The sequence below is a fragment of the Acanthochromis polyacanthus genome, chromosome 2 (genome assembly GCF_021347895.1).
Source record: "Acanthochromis polyacanthus isolate Apoly-LR-REF ecotype Palm Island chromosome 2, KAUST_Apoly_ChrSc, whole genome shotgun sequence".
Classification (NCBI taxonomy): Eukaryota; Metazoa; Chordata; class Actinopteri; family Pomacentridae; genus Acanthochromis; species Acanthochromis polyacanthus.
This window is the reverse complement of record NC_067114.1, coordinates 28,963,162-28,986,189: the sequence shown is the minus strand read 5'-3', so window position 1 is coordinate 28,986,189 and position 23,028 is coordinate 28,963,162. Positions and strand designations below refer to the sequence as shown.

At 40.9% G+C, this 23,028-nt stretch overlaps 1 protein-coding gene across 1 annotated transcript; it reads right to left on the bottom strand.

The window, feature by feature from the left end:
• Positions 1–21,243: 21,243 nt before the first annotated feature.
• hspb9 (heat shock protein, alpha-crystallin-related, 9) lies at positions 21,244–22,394 on the bottom strand. Its single transcript, XM_022203401.2, has 2 exons — positions 22,084–22,394; positions 21,244–21,876 (listed from the first exon to the last, which is right to left on the bottom strand). Exons 1-2 carry the CDS (start codon positions 22,305–22,307, stop codon positions 21,414–21,416), a joined length of 687 nt encoding a protein of 228 aa, XP_022059093.1. The 5' UTR covers positions 22,308–22,394; the 3' UTR covers positions 21,244–21,413.
• Between the last annotated feature and the right edge of the window lie 634 nt (positions 22,395–23,028).

Sequence of the window (23,028 nt, the reverse complement as noted above, 5' to 3'; positions counted from 1 at the left end):
AAAAAATGTGAAATTGCTTCTGATTCCTCCAGAAAAACCTACAGAAAGACCAAACTGGGGACACAAAACCTAAACTAGGGACATGAAGCTAAAACTGGGGACTTTGTGTCACTTCTCTCTCTATCAGCTGTCAGAAATGTCTCTGAAGCAGCAAAAACTAAACAAGAAGCACAAGCGGTTGTCACAAACCAGGCAGTCAGCTATAATCTCATAGAGGTTAAGGCTGTGCTAACGGCGAGCAGCTAAGTTAGAAGGCAGCCACAGATAAACTTGAAACAGAATCTGGCTAACTAATAGAGGATAATAAAGGATAACTAATAATGATTTAAAATCTGGACCTTAGTGGACGGTAAAAGTGACAAAACAGTGAAAGATGAAGAAAATAGTGAAGAACATCTAATGTTTATTGGTTCCAAATGTCAGCCACTGGCATTTCTTGATTTGAAATAATCAGCGTCGTTATTGGCCCTGAAAACCCCAAAACCACTCGATCCCGATACAAAACCCAAACTGGGGTCATCTGGTCACTATAAAGCTCAGCTCAACTGTCCTGTAAAGCAAGATGATTAAATCCTAACACCATCTGGACCTATAAAATCCCAATCCTTTTCATGAGAAATCGATAAAACATCACATTTCACGTCCATGTCACATCTAGATTCCTTGTTTGTGCTCCTCTGCTGAATGTTGCTCCAGAGTTTGTTGTGTTTTGGTGTTTCTATGGAACATATTTTTGTGATCAGCTTGACTGCATCTTTGGGTTTTCCACTGATTAAGCCTCATTTAGCATTTGGTCCTAAAAATATACCACTTTTTATTTATTTTTCCAGTCTGAGATGGTTAAAGAGGATGAACCAAGCCGGCCTGGTTCTTCCACCAGGCGGAGCTACATAATAAAGACACTGACGGACAGACAGACATTTCATTGTAAGGTGGTTGTGTTAAAGTCACTAGGGGATCATGATGACGCAGCGTCCAAAGCCGTGACGCACAAACACCTGAACTCTACGTGTTTCTACACAGCTCCTTCTCCTCCTTCTCCTCTCTGTGTGAGTTTCCTCCCTGCTTTGATATTAATGACATGAGTGTTTTACTGCAGCAGCTCTGATCCTCCTGCCTGGTTCCACCTCATGTTGGTGCCACCACACCACCCTGGAAGAACTTCAGAATGGGATCCATGGCCCATTCATAGTCAAATGATCCACATGAAACCTGCAGCTGTAACATCCTTACAACTGTAGATCCTGGAATAATTCAGCTTTTGATGAAATCAGACTGAAAAGGAGTCCCTTCTAACAGTTTTTTTTTACAGCAAAGTTCTGTTGCAGGTTCACAGGAATGAGAGCTGGGAGTGAAAGATTCAAAATGTGGATGAAGTGGAACGAAGGATTTTATGATTTCCTTTGGGAATCATTCGACAGGCTGTGAAACAAACAGTTTTCTTCCATCTAAATAAAGCCAAAAGCCAAAATTATGTCCCCGTGTTCCAGCTGTGGACATCATTTCCTTGGTTACACCTAGTCAGGTGCTCATCAGCACTCAGAATCAATACAGATTACATGTGTAACATTACAGCAGTTTCTTTGAGAGCAAACCATGAGGCCCAAAACTATTATAAGGTCTGATCCCAGCTTCTTAAATTTATGCTGTTGACATGCAGAAAAACACCCCAAACACAACAATCCTTGTGAAGACTCAATGATTTACCATCTAAATCTCTGGTTATTTTAAAAACAGTTCGTCCTTGATTCCAGTAGAGTTTTCATCGTTGGCGACAGTCACTGTTAGTTTGGATGACAACTCCTAAAAGTCAGCTAGCTCAATAACAAGAATCGTGTAAAATGGGCCTCAACCCTTTAGTGCACAACAGGGGTCAACACTGTTAGGAAGCTGTTTAATCTCTAATTTGACTAGAGTAGAAAATGTGCAGCTTTTTAACGTCACTTCAATAAGGAGACTTTATTTCAAAAATTCTCCCAAGTGTCCCAAAGTTGTGCCTTTTAGTCTTACAAATTTGTTACTGAGTTTTTTAGGTGACAGTTTTCAAAATATGTCCTCAACAGCGCTTCATGTGGGAATCCAAAATGACCACTTTGTTTTGTATTAATTTTGTTTTCTTTTAAAATAAAGGAACCATTTTAATTAAAGGACACAACAATTAGGCTTATTTTTCAATATAAGAATAAAAGAGAATTTATAGCAATGCGATATTTTAGCAATCAGATAAATCACAAGTTTTCTATCTAGAGTTATTCAAGTTCATCTTAAAGCTAGACGTACTGTCCTTGTTGTCATTGTAACGTCACAGTTTAGGCTTTAAACAGCAGGATCGGCTGCTCTAATGGGAACACGACGAGTCCAATTACACAGGACCTAATGAAAACAAGAAAAGAGATTCTATATCCAGGGACATGCTTGAGCTGAGCACTTCCTCATCCAGATCAATAACTCTTATTGATCATCCTCTCTGCAGAGCAGTTTATTTGGAGTCATTAACGTACCAGTTAAGTTGATGAAAATGGGAACAGAGGCTGTGCACGTGTGAGTGAACAGAATTAAGTCCAGAGTCTTCAGAGAGACGCAGAGTGGAGCTAAAGGAATTTAACACATGGTGGACCTACTGGGCTAAATGAGCTTTCACAAGGGAACATAACCAGCTGGTTAACAGAGACTCTCATCCAGGCCTGACTGATCAGGAGGAAGGAGATCATGGATGGAAACATGAAGCCTCATTGTGCCTCATTGCATTCAGAGAGACCAGAGGTTTGGGAAAACTCTCATGTGTCTGCATCTCAAACATAAAAGGCATTTATTTTTCCAGAATGTGCTTGTAAAATTAAAAATAAATGTGCAGAAAAACACAGTTACAAAACATACTTATTAGAATTAATCAGACCTCTAATACCCTGATGGCTAAAACATGAGTCTGTGTTTTACATGTAAAAATCTCCACAAATCACATGATTCATTTTCAGCTAAAAAGAACCAGATCAATATTTGCCTGATTGACCTGGTTAGAACATATTAGAGCGTAACAAATGGACTTACTCAGGAGAGTGTGACATTAACCTTTTCCATTAACACCAATGTAACATTAATTAAATCAGACCTGTCTGTTATGAATATTTGGTACGTTTACATACACAAGAATCTGTTCAAAATCAGTAATCTGAACTCACTGACGAACCTGAACGATATCAGTATTTTTGCACATATAGAATAACCCTGTGAACATCTTTACTTTTCAGAAGAATCTGTGAAATGTATGAACTTCTACATATAGACAAATCTATACAATATTAATAACTATCAGTACTTTTTGATTTCTACAGATACCACTACATTTCCTTTGCTGTTGTAACACTGCAAATGTCTCAGCTGTGGGATTGATAAAGACTTAGTATATCGTATCCCATCTCATCTCATCTCAACTTCTCATCTCATCATATTGTATCTTATCTCATCTCAGTTTATCTTATCTCATCTTTTCTGATCTCATCTCATCGTATCGTATCTTATCTAATCTCAGCGTATCTCATTTTATCTTCTCTGATCTCATCTCATTTCGACTTATCTCATCTCATCTCATCATTTCTCATCTCATCTCATCTCATCATATTGTATCTTATCTCATCTCAGTTTATCTGATCTGATCTCATCTCATGTCATCATATCGTATCTTGTCTCATCTTCTCTGATCTCATTTCATTTCGACTTATCTCATCTCATCATTTCTCATCTCATCTCATCATATCTCATCTCATCATATTGTATCTTATCTCATCTCAGTTTATCTCATCTCATCTCATCTCATCTCATCTCGTCATCATATCGTATCTTATCTTATCTCATCTTCTATGATCTCATTTCATCTCATCATATCGTATCTTATCTTATCTCATCTCAGCGTATCTCATTTTATCTTCTCTCATCTCATTTCAACTCGATTCGATTCAATTCGACTCGACTCGACTCGACTTATCTCTTCTTATTTTAATAACTTTAATACATGTAACCATGGTAACGGTGTACAAAGATTTCAGCATCTGTTGTCTCCAAGTGTTTGGATGATATAAAAAATAAAAATACACACAAAAATAAATTTAATGAAATGTTTTTCAATTTTTTGTGACTTAAACTATTAAAAACAACGACTAAGATATGACTAAAACACTCTTGAGGCAGCAGTGGTCAGAATTCAATGTTGTGGGTTTGTTTGTTTTCGGGTTTCTTTTGTTTTTCAGTCTGAATAGTGGAGCGCCCCTGAGCTGCTGGCATCAATGGGGATGAATGAATGAAGAAAATCAGCCCTCTGTCTAATGCAGTTAGGTCCTTTGAGTTGCCATGTGCAGTCAACTTCCATTTAATTCCAGTGTGGATAATGTTACACAGACTGAAAATAAGCAGACATCTGCTAACAGAGCTGGTGGAGTTCTACACTTTTGTATCAGGGTGTATTTTTTTGTGTTAATAGCAGTGTGGTGTTACATTTCAGCAAACTACAACTGATATGATGGATATTAATTATTCAAAACCTTCACTCATTTATTATTTTATTACTATTATGCAATGTAACACAAGATTATTCAAATATTAGGCAAGAAAAATGCAATCAGATATAAGTTTCTACTGAAAAGTATGAAATACAATCAAGCAAATGCAATTATTCTGCTTTATTACGACATATCTTTGAAAGAAAACCCCACATAAATACAGATCAATTACTTTTAATCTGCTTTAAAGTGCCTGCAATTTAATTTTAGTGCCGCGTGTGCATGAAGTGAAACAAATGACTCAGTTGGAAGGTAAGAAATTAATCTCACAGCAAATGTTCTGTTATCCTTTTGGCAAATGAAGATGTAGGAAATGCAATGCACTTAACTGAATGGTGTTCTGATTCATCCCCGAGTCACCGTCTCCGATATGAATAAAAATGCAAATGTACTGGGTGAGAAATGGAGGAAAGACACCGACACAGTAGACTTTATATTTCATTGTTTACGAACAACCATCTACTCATTCATCCAGATTAACCTCTCCGTCTCCTTCTGTCTCCAGCAGAGTCAATGAAAGCACTACAAACATGTCTTCGCTCTCGACCTCTGTCTATTCCCTGAACAAACACAGGAGCCAGCAGCTTACTGTAGTAGTTTGTTTGGAGAAGCCAACACACCGTAGTTCCTTCCACAAAGACGACCTGCAATAATGCGTTGCTAAAAGGGCAATCACTGCCTCTGTGTGTGTGTGTAGTTGTTGATCCCAGACTCCATGTTTACTCCATGCACTAAAATCCAGCTGAATCTCTGAAATGAGACAGATGATAAAGACAGAAACAGGTTTTATTTCAGCAGCAGTGAGGACAGACAGAATGAAACTGAAATGATCTGGAAAATGACATTGACACACAGAGGCTCATGCAAACACCCTTAAAGACACTGACAAAAACTGTGTATTGAGTGGAATACTGAGTCTAGTGAATCTCCTGAAAGTGAATTGACCTTACAGAGAGGTTGATATTGATTGACACTGATATCTAATTTAGGATGTGTTCCACTGTCGGCTAGTCCATAATATTTAAAGCAGCTATCATCGATGTTGTTGTATGAACCTGTAGATTACTTCTCAGTTTGTATATTTAAAGGGTTCTCCACAATGATGAACCCACAGAGATACTATTATCACTCATTTCTACAAAGCGTTCTAGCATCTTTCAGCTCTTTGTTTTGGCTTTGAAGGAAAACTGCATCATTTTTTCATCCGTTTTCTTCCTCTTATTCACAGTCAGGTCGCAGAGAAGGAAGGAAACTTCCAAACCACCTTGTCTTGCTCCTTTTGACTCAAATTTATTTTGAGCTTCTTTATTTGTTCAAGCTCCTCATCCTGCCTCGATGACTGAACCCAGACACCCAACAGGAGAAACTCTACAATTCTACAATTTCATTTATGGTTTTATCCAATGCAGCGTACATCTGAGAGTAGATTCAGCATAAGCAAGGATCCAGTCAGGAGAAAACAGCCTTTATGAGAGCCATAAAACAAGTTCAAGTCAGAAAATAGGACCGTGGTTCCTACAGGCAGTGCAGACGAAACAGGAAATTGACTTATTAATTTCCTTTTTTGCCGTCTGTCCAGCGTAAAGGTGTTCAGTGAGGAGCTGAGTTGTCAGTCTTTTCTTGAAGACTAAGAGGGACTCTGCAGATTGAACAGAGTTTGCTTCTAAGAGGAGAAGAGTCCAGCTATGGACCGACCTCGTTGTGGTGGTTGGATCGGGAACCTTTTGTTGGCCGAGCGTAGTGAGCAGGAGGGAGTATAGACCTGAATGAGAGAGTTCAGGTAGGAGGGAGCTGTTCTCACTGTAGTTTTGTATGCAAGTGTCAGAGTTTTGAATTTTATGCAGGCAGCAACTGGAAGCCAGTGAAGCGATCTGAACAGACATGATATGGGTGACATGAGCTGTTTGTGGCTGGCTGAAAACCAAACATGATGCTGCCTTCTGGATCATCTGCAGTAGTTGATGCTGATATTACAAGAAACTCATTTTAAATGCATGCAATCTAATATTTTGGATCACTTCCCAGAGGTCCTGATGTGTGAAGAATGGACCTTAGATCTACTACTTAATGGTAAATAGTTGTATTTATATAGCACTTTTATCCAAAGTGCTTTATATGATACATCACATTCACCCATTCACACACTGATGGCGGGAGCTGCCATGCAAGGTGCTAACCACGACCCATCAGGAGCAATTAGGGTTAGGTGTCTTACTCAGGGACACCTCGACATGAGCACGACGGGTCCGGGGGATCGAACTGCAACCCTCTGGTTGTGAGATGGCCACTCTACCCACTGAGCCATGCCCCCTTAATTAGTTAATGGAGGGTTTTACCTGCCCGTTAAGCTCCCACTTCACTACAACAGTCTGGTGCAATGACCTCATCACTGCTGACGCTGCACCGATCCATCAAGATCTCGTGATAAACTATATCACTTAAGGCAGCAACTCACCCCATATCCCGACGGGTTCATCCACCTGGTTCTGACGAGGAAAACCAGACTTTATACATCACAGTCTGATGAACAGAAGCACGTCATCTGCAAAGAAGCAGATGTGACTCTGAGGCCACCAAACTTCTTGCAAAACATGTTCCTGGGGGTAGGGCAGTCTGATCTTCAACAGGACGTTTAGTTTGTGGTGCTTCACCAAGGTCAGACAATTCCAACCTGGTCTGCTCTGATTTGTGGAGGAATTGATCTTTCAGCAGCGCATATTTCTGGAGAATTGCACTAAGCTGGTGCAAGTAAAAGACTCAAATGTAGGAGTCTCCCAACAGTAAGCACTGTCAGTGTTTTTTATAAATTCACCATGGATTGCCTCTGCTTTAATTTTGTCTGCGAGTTCGTCCAATATTTGTGGCTTTTTGTCCACATATCGTTGGTTTGATGTGATGCTGGAAGCGTAGGTGTGTAATCTCACAGCAGAGATGAGCTGGAGTGAAGTCTGGGATGCAGAGTGAAGATGACAGCGATCTCTTTATCCTCTCTCACTGCCCTGGGCTGTCTGTCTGTCTGTCTGTTGTTTTTTCTGTCTGTCTGTCTGTCTGTGGCAACACCTGCTGCAGGTCCATGACACATGTACACAGACAGTGACGCATGCTGCTTTCAAAGACGCCAGTTTATCCCCAGATGACTGAACGTTTTTTTATTCTCATACAGGGCATTTTGCTCCAGTTTATGATGAATCCACTTCTATGCAAAAGTATTAAAATGTCGCCATTACCGAGGAAGGTGGATACAGCCGGAGATCAAAACTAGAAGGACACAGTCGTTGCAGTTTTAAAGGAGACCTGCACCAAAATAGAGGTTTCTGAAGGTTTTTATGTCATTTTCTCCAACAAACGGATGAACACTTGTCCAGGTTTTTCTTAGATTAGCCACAGTGATAAACAGAATGTCATTTTTTGGATCTTGTCGGTTTCATTTCCATCCCTGGGCTTCACAGTTGATGTAAGATTCTTCTCCTAAAACCTATCTTTGGTTTTGCCGTTGCTTGGCTAAACAGAGACTTTTTTCAGTCAGTGAATCCTGTTTTTCTGTGACTGCAGCGCTCTGACTCCGTCAGGTGCAGAGCTACCTGCAGATCCTGCAATGACACTTTTTTGGAGCGGTCAGTCTGGAGATACTGGCAGTCATTTGAAATTTACACCACTCGATTTTCTTGCAGCCGAATGTTTAACTTCTGTATAAAATTTCCTAGCTACACTAATAAGCATCCTCAACTTTTATTCTGAAGGTCGTGGAGAGCTCTTTAGATGTTCCAATAACAGCAAACCCTAGAGGCTCTTTAAGGAGGTTCTAATCATTCATACCTAATCAGGAACCACTGAGTCCAATTCTTACTTAAGGTTTCCTTTTCTACTGATCTGTTATTTAAATTTTTTGGGGAAAATTGGTACAAAAAGTCTTTTCTATGTGCCATTGCTTAAGCAAATCACTTTTTTTCTTTCTGTACTGTTTCAAAGAGAATCAGATGTTTGCTCGTCCACATGACTGCAGACTTCCCTCGGTAATGGGAGCATATGCGTTATATTAATAGTGAAAAAAGTGCGTATCTATCAGTGTGTGTACACGTCTGATCGTATCTACAGCAGCCTTGTAAAGGTTAGGACGGCTGAAAGCGGGGAGGAAGAGTGGCAGGAAGCATTTAAGCAGCGCTGATAAAAAAAAAAACCCGCTGTGCTGTCCCTGTCACTGCACATCACTCAATATCACACACACACACACACACACACACACACACACACACACACACACACACACACACACACACACACACACACACACACACACATGATTGCATTCATACACCTGCATCCTAATATAAATACAGATGTTATGACTGATTACTGAGCACACACACACACACACACACACACACACACGCTTTTAAATCCCCACTCCTGCGTTGATGTTCAGGAGGCTCTCGGTGTTTATTTAAGTCTGTGATTCCTCTATCTGTATCTCCGTTCTGTCAGGACGATATGACAGCCAGACTTCACTGATAACCGCCGTATCAACAAGCAACACGTCACTCTAATGGACCCTGCTGGGAGCATCTGTGTGTGTGCACATCTCTCGCTTAGCCTCTTATTCTATAGTTTTACATGCATGCATTTCACATTTATTCATTTATTTGATGGCTTTATCTGAGACATGCCACATTATCATAAAGGCGTCAAAAGCGAGAAAATGAAATGAGCGTGAAAGCCAGCAGGATAAATTTGAACTCATCGCTTCCTGCCTGCTTCGTGTCCGTACATTTTACATTTTAATGTTTTCTATTCTCCTCTAGCCTCATATACCTCTTTAGAAACCCCAACAACACCTTTACTGTTCCATATCGTTGGATTTTTTTAGACTTTTTGTGTATGTATTCTAAAACTGTTTTCATAACGCTACTCATTTTGTGATTTTGAGTCAAACTGATGGACATCAACCCTTCTTGGTGGCAAATTACTTTTTAAAATGTGAATATCGTTAGTATATTCGTAGTTTCCAACATTGCACTTGAACAGTTGTGGTAGGTTATTAAAGAGCAAATTATTGTTTGCTTTGAGCATTATCTACGTGGTCCTAAAATGAGCTAAACCGCTAAAATTCAGATCACTTGTTTTGAAAACAACATACCGGTGTGCTCATTATATTCCCCGTTTTTTCTTTCTTTGTAATATTTTTACGAGATATAATGTTTGATTATACGTTACTCCTAACTTCTGCACCATAAAACAGTGAAAAGTAAGTGAATAAATTAAAACAGTGAGCAGTATAATGTATAAGAGGCTTTTCAGTTCAGCATGTTATGGAGTCACAGGAGTGCCACATCAAAATATAAATAAATAAATAAATGTGGAAATATAAAGAGAAATAAATAAATAAATGTGGAAATATAAAGAGAAATAAATAAATAAATAAATAAAAAGGAAAATTTTGTCTTTGCTTTTATTGTTTCAGTTTTTTCCTTTTATTTACTTATTTATTTATTTATGTCTCTTTATATTTCCACATTTATATATTTATTTATCTATTTATTTCTCTTTATATTTCCACATTTATTTATTTATTTATATTTTGATGTGGCACTCCTGTGACTCCATAGCATGTGTCTGGTCCGCCGTAGTAATAAAACAGTTTTCGCCAGCTTTGCTCCTTTATACGCTCTTATATGAGGTTTCCAACTGCTTGATGTCTTGCACTCGATTCCTTCTCTGCACAGCTCAAAATCCCACTAAAGTGCAGAAAACACACCTCTAGCCCTCTATACCTACGGATAATGTAATAGCCGAGATGAACGAGCTCTGCTTTCACAGCCATCTTATTACACTTCCTGCTTTCCTTTTCACTACTATGCAGTGAATGAGTTCCAGCTAGCTGCTAACTTCATTATCTTCTCTTATTGACACCATCAGTCTCTCATGGTCCCGTTTTAATATCAGCACCTCAGCAACTGGCAACACGTGGTCTAAATCAAAAGGGCCATATGTATAAGGAAAAAATAAAAGCAAACAGAGTTTTTTTTAACTTTAATACACGTGCAGGACAAATGTGAGCTTGGGAGGAAAGTTTTGATTACAAATTAAGAGGAGAAGATTGTTTCTGTTTAATCAAACGGCTCTTTTAAAGTCATTTTTCAATCCAGGGACCTTTTCTGACCTCTAAAACTCAATTTCTAAGACTATTTTTCAACTCATTTTTGTCTTCCCCACCCTGACCTTGGTGCCATTTGTTCCTACTGAAGGCATAAATATTGAAATGCTTCAAAGGAGGTAGTCACAGCTTCTCAAACCATATATATACGGTATATGGTTATATATGGATGCTGTTTTTATCTGTGGATTGATATAGAACTTCACCTTTTGCAACACTAGGACGCCTCTCTTTATTTGGATGCTTCTGGTTTGATCTTTTTGCTTAAATGAGCTTCTATAAAGCATTATATAATTAATCTTTAGCTTTTAACAACTGATGTTCAGCAAACCAATGCCAGTGCTTTGGAGTTGGTTCCAGGAGGTATCCCATAATCTAGATGAGGTTGTTTGTTACCAGGAATCCAGGTTTATTAAAGGTATTTGATTCCTCTCTTAGGATTGGAAGCTAACGTAGCAGAAAAGTTCAAGAAGAGCGCACGAGTGATTTGGATGGTTTGAGTTTGGTTTCATTGTTGGGGCTGGAGGGTTGCGTCTGCTGAATAGTGTATACCATTATTCCCAGTCTTCTGTTGTGGTTGGATGGCCTGTTTAGTCCTATTACCAAGTAACGAAGCTCTCCAAGTGTCTGGTTGAGATGGATTGCAAGATCTGGCTGTCCAGGTGAAGAGGAAGTTGAACCCAAATCACTTAATTTATTTGGAATTTTCCCATTTTAATTTGTTCTTCTGTTCTTCATGACTGAAACACTTAAACTGCAAGAACAAAGAGGCCAGAAATGAAGTTTCTGTGTGGTTGGCTGGTCTGTTCCTTAGAGAAAAGGTGAGGAGCTCAGACATTCAGAGGTACCACGGAGAAGGATTTCCTCCTGGACGCCTTCTTTTTATTGGGATACGTCCAACTGGAAGGACCCCTGAGGAAGACCCAGGAATATGCTGGAGACAACAGGTTTGGGAATGCCTTGGGATCTATCAGGGAAGATCTGGATGACGACCAAAGTCCTTTGTTTTTGCTGTAAATCTGCAACTGGGATGAAATGTGGGACATGACTAACAGTCTTAAACTTCAGCACCTCCACTTGACAGACCACTTCCCTTGGGTATGGGGCTCTATCAAACGTAATACAGGATACTGCATCTATTTACGATGTGTCAGAAACAGCTTTAACGTGAGCTTATGTCCTGCTCCAACCTGATCCTGGATGGAAAACTCTCAGAGGTCTTTTCAAAAGAGCTGTTGGTGGGAGAGAAGAAGAAGGTTGGTGGGAAATATAGGAAAAATATCTATACTGTACGTACAGACAGTTCAAAGCAGACATTGCACCTCTTAACCCTTTTTGAAATACTAGTTTAAATGAAGTTGTTGTTGTTTGTTATACTGTGCTGTTTTTTTAATGTGCCAACAAAGTTTCACTGTAGAAATGCAATGACAATAAATATCCTTGATCTTTGACATATCATACAAATAGAAAAGGAACACTGGGAGAAAAAGACTTCCTCAAAATAGAAAACGCAAGACAGAAATCAGACAGAAATGAGTGAGGGGTAAAGAGGTGGACAAAGAGCCGTGGGGCTTTCCTGTTTGCGGCCCTTCCTCCGATCAATAAAGCTCATTTCAACCATCGATCTTCTGACATCCTTCACACACCTGTTGGCCTCTTTGATAGAGGAGGCAGAAAAATGCTAAAAACAACAACATCTTAAAGAAAGAAGTCTAGCTAAAGACTGTCGACGGTCAGGAAGTGGAATACAGGAAGCAGGAAAAGAAACATGGCAGACGGTGGATATAGATGGTACCAAGTAAAAGTAAAAATTGGAAAGCAACAAATATAAATGCCGCAATTATTTGGACAGTATTTGTGAAACATCACAAGCAAGTGTAATCTGGCAAACGCAATTGAAAATGCACAAAGTTTTGGTAGACGAGGCTGACCAAGGACTAGTTGGGTGTAACTGAAAAACAAGAGACTTCTTTCATCTTTATTTATCCAGAAGAAAAGCATTTATTTTTTGCTGCCACCACACATTATGCCCAGTCAGGCATGTGGATGTAGTGATGGGGTCATATACAGTAACTGCTGCCTCCAGTGTTTCAGGCTTTTACCAATACAGATTATTTTCTTTAACTTTTTCGATAGTATCAAATCCAGATGTGAGCATCTTTAATTAGTCCAGGTCAAACAGGAATTTTAATTTTGTGTATTTTACTAAGTCAAATGAGTGGATAAAGATTGCAAGTGTATTCATATACATTTACATAAGTGCCATTTTTAAAGACTTTTGAGACTCAACAGGTGATGAATTGTCAGTCCATTTAAAGGTTAAGAATCCCAAGTTACTAAAAAAATGGACTTTCTGTGATCTATTATTGAGTATTCAACCCTGTCTCCCAGAAACTGCTTTCCTATGCTGCAGCCATAATTATGTTTTAAAAGAAATGTATTTTCTCCCTCTAAGATAACACAATAACATGTTAGGAACTCTTCCCACTTTCAAAAAGCCTTTATGTCCATGTCAGGAGGTTGGAGGGTTGGTGGTGGCTTCATGCCAACGCAGAACTTTGACCCAGGACTGGACTCTGGGTTGGACCACTGGTGTTAGACCAGATTTTCATTTTTCTGCTACTTTTGTTTTCACTCAATGTTTGATTAGGTTTAACCCTTACAGGGCCATGTTTCTGGAGAAGTACATATACTAAAACATATACTAAAACCACCTAATCCATAAAAATATCGATCAAGTCTTGCGAGGTCGCATTGTCGTAGACGTTCGTCATATTGAATTTCGGCCGGTACGTGGCCCCGATAAGAATTTCGTAATTGCGGCTTCGTTATAACGGGTCATACGGCTTTATCATTTGAAATAAGCAAATTTGGGGCCAATGTTTATGTCTTACCATTGGTTGACTCAAACATACGGGTGTGTGCATATTTTATGTTAATTAGCAAGCCGAGAATGTTCGGTTTCGGCTGTGTGTACGAGTAAGCGTGAAACGAGTATACTCGGTCCCGGCTTTTTAAGGGTTAAGAGCCAAAATGACTTGGATATGATTGGTTGCCTGAAGATATGTTGATTAAAAATGTATTTGTGACACATCATAATCTGGGAGAAAATACTTGCCTCAATTGAGAATGTAGCTGCTGCATATGAATGTTATGCTTCAGAGAGAGAACTCAAGTCTTTATCCATTCACACAGTTTTAGTTTTTGAACATCCCATTTTCAAAAAGGCGACAAAATAACTCTGTCATTAAAATACATGAGTAAAAATTAAGCTTCCCAAACGATTCAGGCAAATAATAAAAGGGAACGTTTCCTGCTAATAAAGCATCAACATCTGCTGCTATTTGTACAAGCAGCATTCCTGGTTCTATGACTCCATTGACAGTTTTTTTTTGGTATCCACAACAACCCGCATGCTTCCCATCAAACAGCGTAAAATGCAGCTTTGCAGACTTGTTTGTTTACATTGGATTCTATGAGCGTGAAAGCGACAGAACATGGCAAAGCTACATTTGTCACCTCTGATGAATCAGTTTTCAACATGTCACAACTCTACTGCCATTTGGTGACATCTTGATCCAGAATGACTCACGATCACTGACAAAAGCCCGTCTGCTTTTAGCATCGGAGGCCCAGTGGGAATCAGATATATAAACCCTGGCAGCGTTGGAGTGTCTTCTGCTTACTTCCCACACCACACTGTGAATAAAGCAAGAAGGAAACCTGTCAAAACTGAGATTAATGTAAGTCAAGGGTCAGAATCAGAAACATGGTTGTTCCACAGCGAGCACGCCGTGGAGTATCTGCTCCAGGTTAGCCACACAGATCTCATCTTTATTCAAGTCATCAATCAGGTTTTGGCAGCTGGTAGTAGAGCAGCTCACACACACTGATGTAAGAGTGATCGTTTTATTGCGCTACCAGAGGGAAGAAGACACCAAATTAAGCCTGCAGGATGCATCTCTCAGCACTGCTTACACCAGTGCTGCCGTGACATTTCTACATTAGTCAGGTATCCAGCTGAAGGCAGTGTTGTGGCATTAAGATGTAACAGCCCATTACTGCATGTGTTGCTGAGTTATTGTGCCGCCCCGCCGTGTGTGTGTTTAAACAGTGTGTTCTTATTGAACACAATTTCATTTAGCGCATTTTATGGAGGAAGCAGAAGTACTTGTTTTCATTTACTCCTGGAAATTGAATACCTCGTATATTAGAATAAACTGCCTCCATTCAAGCGTGGCACATATGCATTTTACAGCAGTAATGCTGGTAGATTTCACATTTGATTTTTATCTTTTCTAAAAGTCTGTTTTACACAGAAGGAGAAATAGAAATAATGATAAGATGATGTAATTTTTTTTTCTTCTGATGACAGATTTTGGAAAGAGCAGCAGATTTTAGCAGCTCAAGTAAAACTATCAGAGCTCATGGTTTAGTCCCAGACCCAGAGCATACGATCAGTCATGACGAGGTGCCCAGCAGATAGCTCAAAGGCCCAGCGGTGGGCGGCTTGGTGGTGCTGGTGCATATTATAGTACATCATCTACACTGCCAGGCCAAAAACAAAAGTCACCCACTCTAAAATTTTGTTGGACCGCCTTTAGCTTTGAGTACGGCACTCATTCTCTGTGGCATCGTTTCTATAATCTTCTGCAAAGTCACAGCATTTATTTCTGTCCAGAGTTGCTTAAATTTTCCACCAAGATCTTATATTGATGATAGGGGAGTCGGACAAAGTCTTCTCCAGAACATCCCAGAGATCCTCAGTGGGTCTGAGGTCTGGACTCTGTGGAGGACAATCCATCTCATGCTCCCTGATCCACTCATTCTCAATGTGAACCCATGAATCCTGGATTCATCATCTTGGAACATGAAGAAAACCTCCACTGATGTAAAGACCTGTTCATTCAGTATCTTCAGGTATCAGCTGACCTCATTCTTTGGGAACATGACGTTGGTGAACCTGACCAACCCCAGATCATAACCCTAACCCCCACAGGCTGGTAGACACTAGCCATGATGAGGGCATCACTTCATCCACCTCTCTTCTTGCCCTGATGCCCCCATCCACTGGTTTATCTTCGACTCCTCTGGACTCTATACCTACCATTAGGCATGGAGGTGGCAGTATCATTATACTATCAATTTAAATGACTCAAGTCTGAGACATGAAGACAACAAATCAAACATTAAATTTGTCGTCTTTCTGATTTGGTTCTTCAGGTTCTTGATGGCTTTAATTCAGGAGTTTGGGGAGACCAGTCTAGAACCTTCATTCCAGCCTGATGGAACCATTTCTTTACCACGTCCGATGTGTGTTTGGGTTCATTGTCTTATTGAAACATCCAACCGTGTCCAAGATCAACCTTCCGCTGATGGTTTTAGGTTTTTCTGAAGAACATGGACACCTTCTGACATGGTTGTTTAAGAAATGAGAAGCTCCTCACTGCATCAGCTAGGGTTAAAGAAGTTGTTTCATCACTGCAGGAATTATCCAACGGAAGGCTCCTACCTAATTATTTAGTTAAATCCAGGTGGTTTTGGCCAGGCAGTGTATTTTCATCTGCTAATCCAAGGTCGACATGTCGTCTCGGTGGTACCTTTTCCCAGCAACATTTTCCAGTTTCTCCTGGATGATCCTGAGGTGTTCCCAGACCAAGTGAGCTACCATGGGGTCTCCTCCCAGTTGGACATGCCCTGAAAAACTACCTCATCTGACGCCTTACAACGCAAAGAAGCTTTAACTCTCCTCTGAGCTCCCTCCGGATGTCCGAGCTCCTCGCTTGTCTCTAGGGCTAAACTCAGACACCCTACAGGGGAAACTCATCTCGGCTGCTTGTATTCGGGATCTCATTTTTTTCGGCTGATGTAAAAGGATTTTAAATACACACATCATGGCTACATCCATGATTTAATGCTAAAAGATTGAGGTTAAAGCTGGATTTACGCTCTGTCGGATATTCCATCCCACCACTCCTTTATGATGTCGCGTAGTGGGTGTCCATGCCACCCATTATTAGCGATCCAACACTCCCACCCACTTCACACTGGGACTGGCAGCTGTGTGGAGTTGCACGGAGCCAAGCATTGTCCTTCTCATCGTGGATCTCTATTTGGGGCACATTTTATCAGTACCAACATTATCAACATCTCCCACTGAGAGATTTTCAAAAACTGTCTTTCATTTTTTTTATACAGCTCCCCTCTCTCTCCTTAAAGGCCAGCTTTTGATGATTATCAGAATGACTACAGAGTCTGTAGTCAGACTACACCAGAGAGACGATGAAGTGGTCCCTAAAGCTGCCTGTCCTTGACTTAAAGTTACACTCCAATGCCTTTAGTCTTTGAGCTGCACCCTGGAGCCCAAACATTCCAATTTTTGCTTCAAAAAATATGCACTTTCCATTTTTTTGATAGTAGATGTGCTAAAACTGCCAGTTATATGAAGCCAGCATGATGGAACTATTTGTTTGCAGCACAAAGATCCCATTTGACTTCAGAGACAAAACTTCCACAAATGAAAAAAAACAACTAGAAGGGCAATCCTCCACTAAGAGACATTACCATCTTAAAGAAAGTGATCTGAAACCAACCATCCATCCTCTATACACCACTTTATCCTCACTAGGGTCATGGGGGGTGCTGGAGTCTATCCCAGCTGACTCGAGTGAAGGCAGGGGACACCCTGGACAGGTCACCAGTCTGTCACAGGACTACATATACAGACACACATTCACACCTACGGACAATTTAGAGTGACCAATTAACCTCAGCATGTTTTTGGACTGTGGGAGGAAGCCGGAGTACCCGGAGAAAACCCACGCATGCACAGGGAGAACATGCAAACTCCATGCAGAAAGATCCCAGGCCCACCCCGGGATTTGAACCGGGGATCTTCTTGCTGCAAGGCGACAGTGCTAACCACTACTTCACTGTGCAGCCCGTGATCTGAAACCTAATGAGGAAATTCATGTCTCTATCAAATTTCATGCATTTCAGTCAAGTCATTTTTGTTTAATCTTACTGACAGGGCAACAAACAAACAAATGGCACTGAAATAAAGAAGCAAGTGGAACAATATCATGGCGCATGCAAGGGACTTTTTTGAAATGTAGCATTCTGTGAAGGATTTTTAATCTTTGTGGTTTGGCTTTAGCCTGTTGCATGTTGGACAGGGGTAGGGGATGGATCTGTAATGTGTATACAGCTGTAGCACTGCTAATTAAGCACATTTTAATTTGGTAATGTCAATTTTTAACAGTTCAAATTCCTCTTTTTCTACTTCGATGACATTTTGCAAATGAACCTGAAACGGCTGCCTCAGTGTGAGCAGCTGTGGATTCATGAGCCGTTCCACTGATCATTGTCCGCTTGCACAGGTTGGATTTATCTGATTAAGCTGAAAGCAGCATAGACTATGAAACTCTAAAACTCCCCATCAGTCAGTTTGAACTGAAGAAACGTCTTAGATAAGAAATCCAGCTGATTCCCACTGAAGCTCTGAAGATTATTCTGCCCTGGAAGACTGCAGCAGTTTATGACAAGCTTGCAGTGAAGTGTTTTGGTAAATCATTTAAGCAAACCTCAGACAAGCATCCTTATATCGGGCCCAAAATTACAAAAAAAGAAAAACCCCTAAAGTTAGATATTGCATTCGACAGCCTGTTCCACTGCTTCCATCACCGCATCAAAGAAGGGATTCAACATCAAACTGAAGGGCTGGAAGCACAAACACATGCACAAATCAGATTATTGAGATGAGACTTTTGTATGTTTTGTATATTCTGAAGCGACAGAGCGTGTAAACAGCGTCCTCCTCTGAGGAAGTCTGTCTCCTGAAGAAACAAAGCTTGCACCTCGCCGCTCTGCAGGATCCATCTTCATTATGACCTCATGACTGTCGGCAAGGCGAGTGTGCAGTCATTTCCCAGAAAAGTGTGTATGCGGGGCTCTGTCATGGGAGTCGGGTGTGTTGTGTGCTTTTCTCTCTCACACACACAAAGACACACACACACCTGTATAACTGCTGGCAGAGAAAAGCTTCCACTCTGGATGTCACAGCACACGCGTGAGCAAGAACTTACGCACATGCAAACATACTCATGCATACATAACACAAACACATGCGCAGTCACAATCACTTACACCTACACACAACAAAGCCCTGCAGAGCCCGTGAAGACGTGTTATTCTGGGAGCAACATTACGACAAATTTGATGAGAGACAGAAAGAGTGAGAGTGAGAGAGAACTTTGTCTTAATAACACAGAAACTAAAGGAGTTTAAAGTCATAGACACAAGGATAATGTGCTAATGTGTGAGTGCACAACATGCATGGACATTCACATGCTTCGATGTACTGAGTAGAGGGTGTTAGGATCCTCTCAGGACCCAGGAAATGCAGGTCAAACTGACATGAAATGCTGCGATTAGGGCGGTAAAACAATATGCTTCACCATTCCACCAAACGCTGCTGCTGAGTGTGTGCTCAGGCAGTAAACTGACAAACCAAGAGTGTTTCTGTATAAAATGTACATTAGACAATGGCAGATATCTGCAGAGGTAGCAAACTCAGTGAGAAGATGCAGCTCAGGGGTTACTTCCTTATTTCTGCAACTGTAAATTACAGTAGCAAAATGAAAATGTTCACTGATTAAGCAGAACTTCTAATTAAACTCAGTCCCGACTCTGTTGAGGACAATAACATAAGGAACACCCTCAATGACACTGAATGTTGTTCATGAACATGAGTACACAGTCCAATCCATCAGCTCTGCCAGGAATTCTACTTTTATGAAGCTTATAAATAGATGATAATTCGACTTTATCGTCATGATTGAGGTCACATTGAAGTCATAAATCAAATACCTGGAAAAACTAGCATCAGAAAGTATTTTTTGCAACAAATTTTGTGTTGTAGCTTTAATTTAAATAGATAAAACTGACCTTTTGCTCATCAGTCTACTCTGAGTCATCCATAGTGACAAAATGAAAACATGCATTTAAATTTCTTTTGCAAATTTATTAAAAATTAAAAACCGAAATCTAGTTTGAGAAGTTTAAAATTCCCACAGTCATTCAGTACTTTATGGAAGCTGTTTGGTCCCAAATTGCAGCTTTAAGTCTCTTCAGGCTGTCATTGCATTTAAAACCTCTGAACCTTGAAGTCTGCAGGTTAGAAATCATGTTTTCACAAAAAATTCCTCAATTTCATAATTTAATAAACTGTAAAAATACAAACAATCAACAGATACTCAACTTCCCAATATTTCTTTCACTAATTACGTGTGCTGTTCTGTTGGGAAAATGACCCAAATTGAGATTAAAATTGTGACTTTTTAATCAACATTAAATTAGATGTTTTTTTCCTCACCTGATTCCAGAAAAAATCTAAAAGCTCATACAACCGAGAAGCTGTTAGTGACTCAGCCGTGACCAACAGCAGCTTAGTGTGAACTGCAGGCTGTGTGATCAAATGAAATAGTGTTCCATACAGCTCAGAAGACATTTCTTAGCTCTCTCTGCTTCTAGTCATGGTTGTGCTGTTTCCAGGAGTTTATATTGCAGTGAAAAATGAGCCCACAGTGAGGACAAATGAGCAAAAAACACCCAGATGTTGGGTGTCAGCTGGTTGTTCTTCTTTAGGTTTAGGATTTCTGAATCTCTGTTACAGAAACCGTTGAATTCTTGGTCACTCAGTAGGAAGAGTCTTGGTGGCTTCAGACTTCTTCCATTTCACAATTATTGAGGTAACTGTGCTCCTGGGAACTCACAGCTCTAGAAATGATTTTAAACTCTTGCTCTCACTGCAATTTAATCGCAGCGGTCTGCTGAGATTTCCTGGATTTCATGGCTTGATCTTTATCCTGACATGCACTGTGGATTGGTGGACTTCTTCATACACATAGAAATGTTTTTAAAAGGTGTCCAAGTCCTTTCCATATGTCCCAGGTGGAGTCCAGTTAACTTCTAGACAAAACAAGGATAGTTAAAGCAAATAAACTGACCAAGTTCTTGTCATGAAGATAAATGATTAATTAAACCTGTTGGAGTAACGGGGCTTCTTAAAAGAGATGCTACTGTTGAACATCTTTAATTCTGTTTCTCTGCAGGTTTAGCATCACAAACTAAATTGCTCCATCTCACAACTTATTTCCCCAAAACATAACTGTGTTTTTGAATTTGGTTGAAGTAACCCTTTAAAAAGTGTCTATTTGTTCTCTCTCATTTTCCCCCTGATGTCTTTATTTCTCCTCTTGCTGTGACAGCCTCGGGGCTGGACTTATAAAACATTAAACTGCTGCTTTTTGTCGTCAGCTGCTTCGGCGCGCCAGCAAATAACCCCCCCCCCAGGAAACCAAACGTCACTGGAACCTTTTAAAGGTTACTAATTCAGCCACCTGAGGGGAAGTGGAGGTAATGCTATAATTTAAGATTCTTCTCTTTGTCCTCCTCACACTTCCCGCCTCCTCCTTCACCACCCTCCACATGTGTTGGCTGCTGGCACCATCGTGTGGTCACAAAAGTCCTGAACAAAAGTTCCATTCATTCTTTATTTCATTGTAACAGTTTGTACAAATTGCAAATAATTATAAAATATAAACTCTCTTCATTCAATAACTGTAAACTTTACTCGTCACAGAGTCTCTTAGTGTGTGTGTGTGTGCATTAAACATATATAATCATTCAAAGTGTGGATCACGTGTGCATCAGTCTGTGTGTTCTGACTCTGCTCCATCCTTTCTGATGGGAAATTCCAGCGACGTCCTGAAGCGAATGGGCACCTGGCGGTCCTCGCTGATTGGCTGCTGGGCCACGGGGGCGTGAATGCGCAGCTGTCCGTCATCCATGAGGGAGCAGGAGAGGCCGGACAGGTCCAGGTGAGCGGGCAGGTCGATCTTCCGAGCGAAGCCCATCTGAGAGGACGCCGAGGAGCAGAAGGAGGCGCTGGAGGAGGCCGAGGAGCAGGACTGGCTCTCCTCTGCTCCGGCCTGCTTCATGGCCACCACCGCCAGGCTCCGCCCCTCCAGCTTCACAGTGATGTCGCCTGGGGCGTAACCGCGGGCATCGAGGGTCACCAGGAGGTCGTTGTTGGCTTTGGGGACCTGCTGGGCGTCCTTGTGCAGCTCTGTGCTGCAAATCTCTCTCTGCTGCTCCTTATCGTCAGTCAGCCTGAAAGAGAATCAGTTACGTGGATCAGAATCAGAGTCATCAGAGAATGTTTTGTAACTCCACCTATGATGAGGTGGTACTCAACTGTAATGCAAAACGACCTAAACCGAGTCAAGCCAAGTAGGTGCTAGTGGAAAAGCGCTATCAGTCTGAACACACACCAGATCAGGTGTGTTTGCTACTGAGACACTGGGCTACCGTACGTACCTGGCCAGTGTTGAGGAGATGAGGGGCAACGGTCTGAGTTTGAGCAGCTGGGGCCCATCATGGAGCTCCCTCAGGAGGCTCTCAGCCAGCTTTACTCTCCGGCTGAAGAAGTCTTGCTGCAGAGAGGAAAGAGTCTCGTGACGCAGCGGCCACAGCAGCTGCTCCTGGCTGAAGAAAGGGTCATCGCCGAACAGGCTGGTCAAAGCTGCATGCTGGGACATCATGTCAGCGCCGGAAGTCAGGTCCCGACAAACAGCCTGGTTTGGGATTTCTTGATTGCAGATCCTGACTCGAGAACCCAAAGCTCCCCCGGTTTCTTGTGTGTTGTGGGTCTTTCTTGGACACCGGTCCTCTTTATACCCCAGCTGCCCCCCTACAACCCTCCCACCATGCTATTTACACCCCATGAGCTCACTGCTGTTTGTTAGCATGTGCAGCGAGGTCAGGAATGCCCTGCCGCTCATCAGAAAGCTAAAGACAGCTCATGGTCGTAACCTGTTTGTGTTCGTGGCCGTGTTCACCCTGCAGCTGCAAATCGGTCGCTTCATTCCGAATACGTGATGCAGATAAAGATTTTTTAAAGTGTGCTGCCGTCTGACAGTCAGACAGTTGGAATAAATAATGAGTTGAGTCAAGAAAACATCCTTCAATTAAATGCAGACTGTTCATTGAAGCATACACCAGATTTGAAATGTGTTTCTGGAGTTTCATTTGATTCCATTATTAATCCTGACTTGAACTGAGCTTTTTATGTGAAGTTTTAAGTAATTTACATCCCAGTAAACGCCAGGTCAGAACAGAACAGTAGAAGAACATAGTGGTTCCAATGGGAAATAAAGCCAGAACAGCACTTGCCAAAATGGTATTTTTGATCATAAGTTAATATTCAAGTTAAAACTATTGTCACGGAAGTCTCTGAGCTTCTTGAAGAACTTCCAATATGAC

Bases quoted from the DNA above. Each gene is read 5' to 3' on its own strand.
- hspb9 (XM_022203401.2), bottom strand. From the start codon at position 22,307: ATGATGTCCCAGCATGCAGCTTTGACCAGCCTGTTCGGCGATGACCCT. The intron at 21,877-22,083 runs GTACGTACGGTA...ATTCTCTTTCAG, and splicing joins ATCTCCTCAACACTGGCCAG to GCTGACTGACGATAAGGAGC.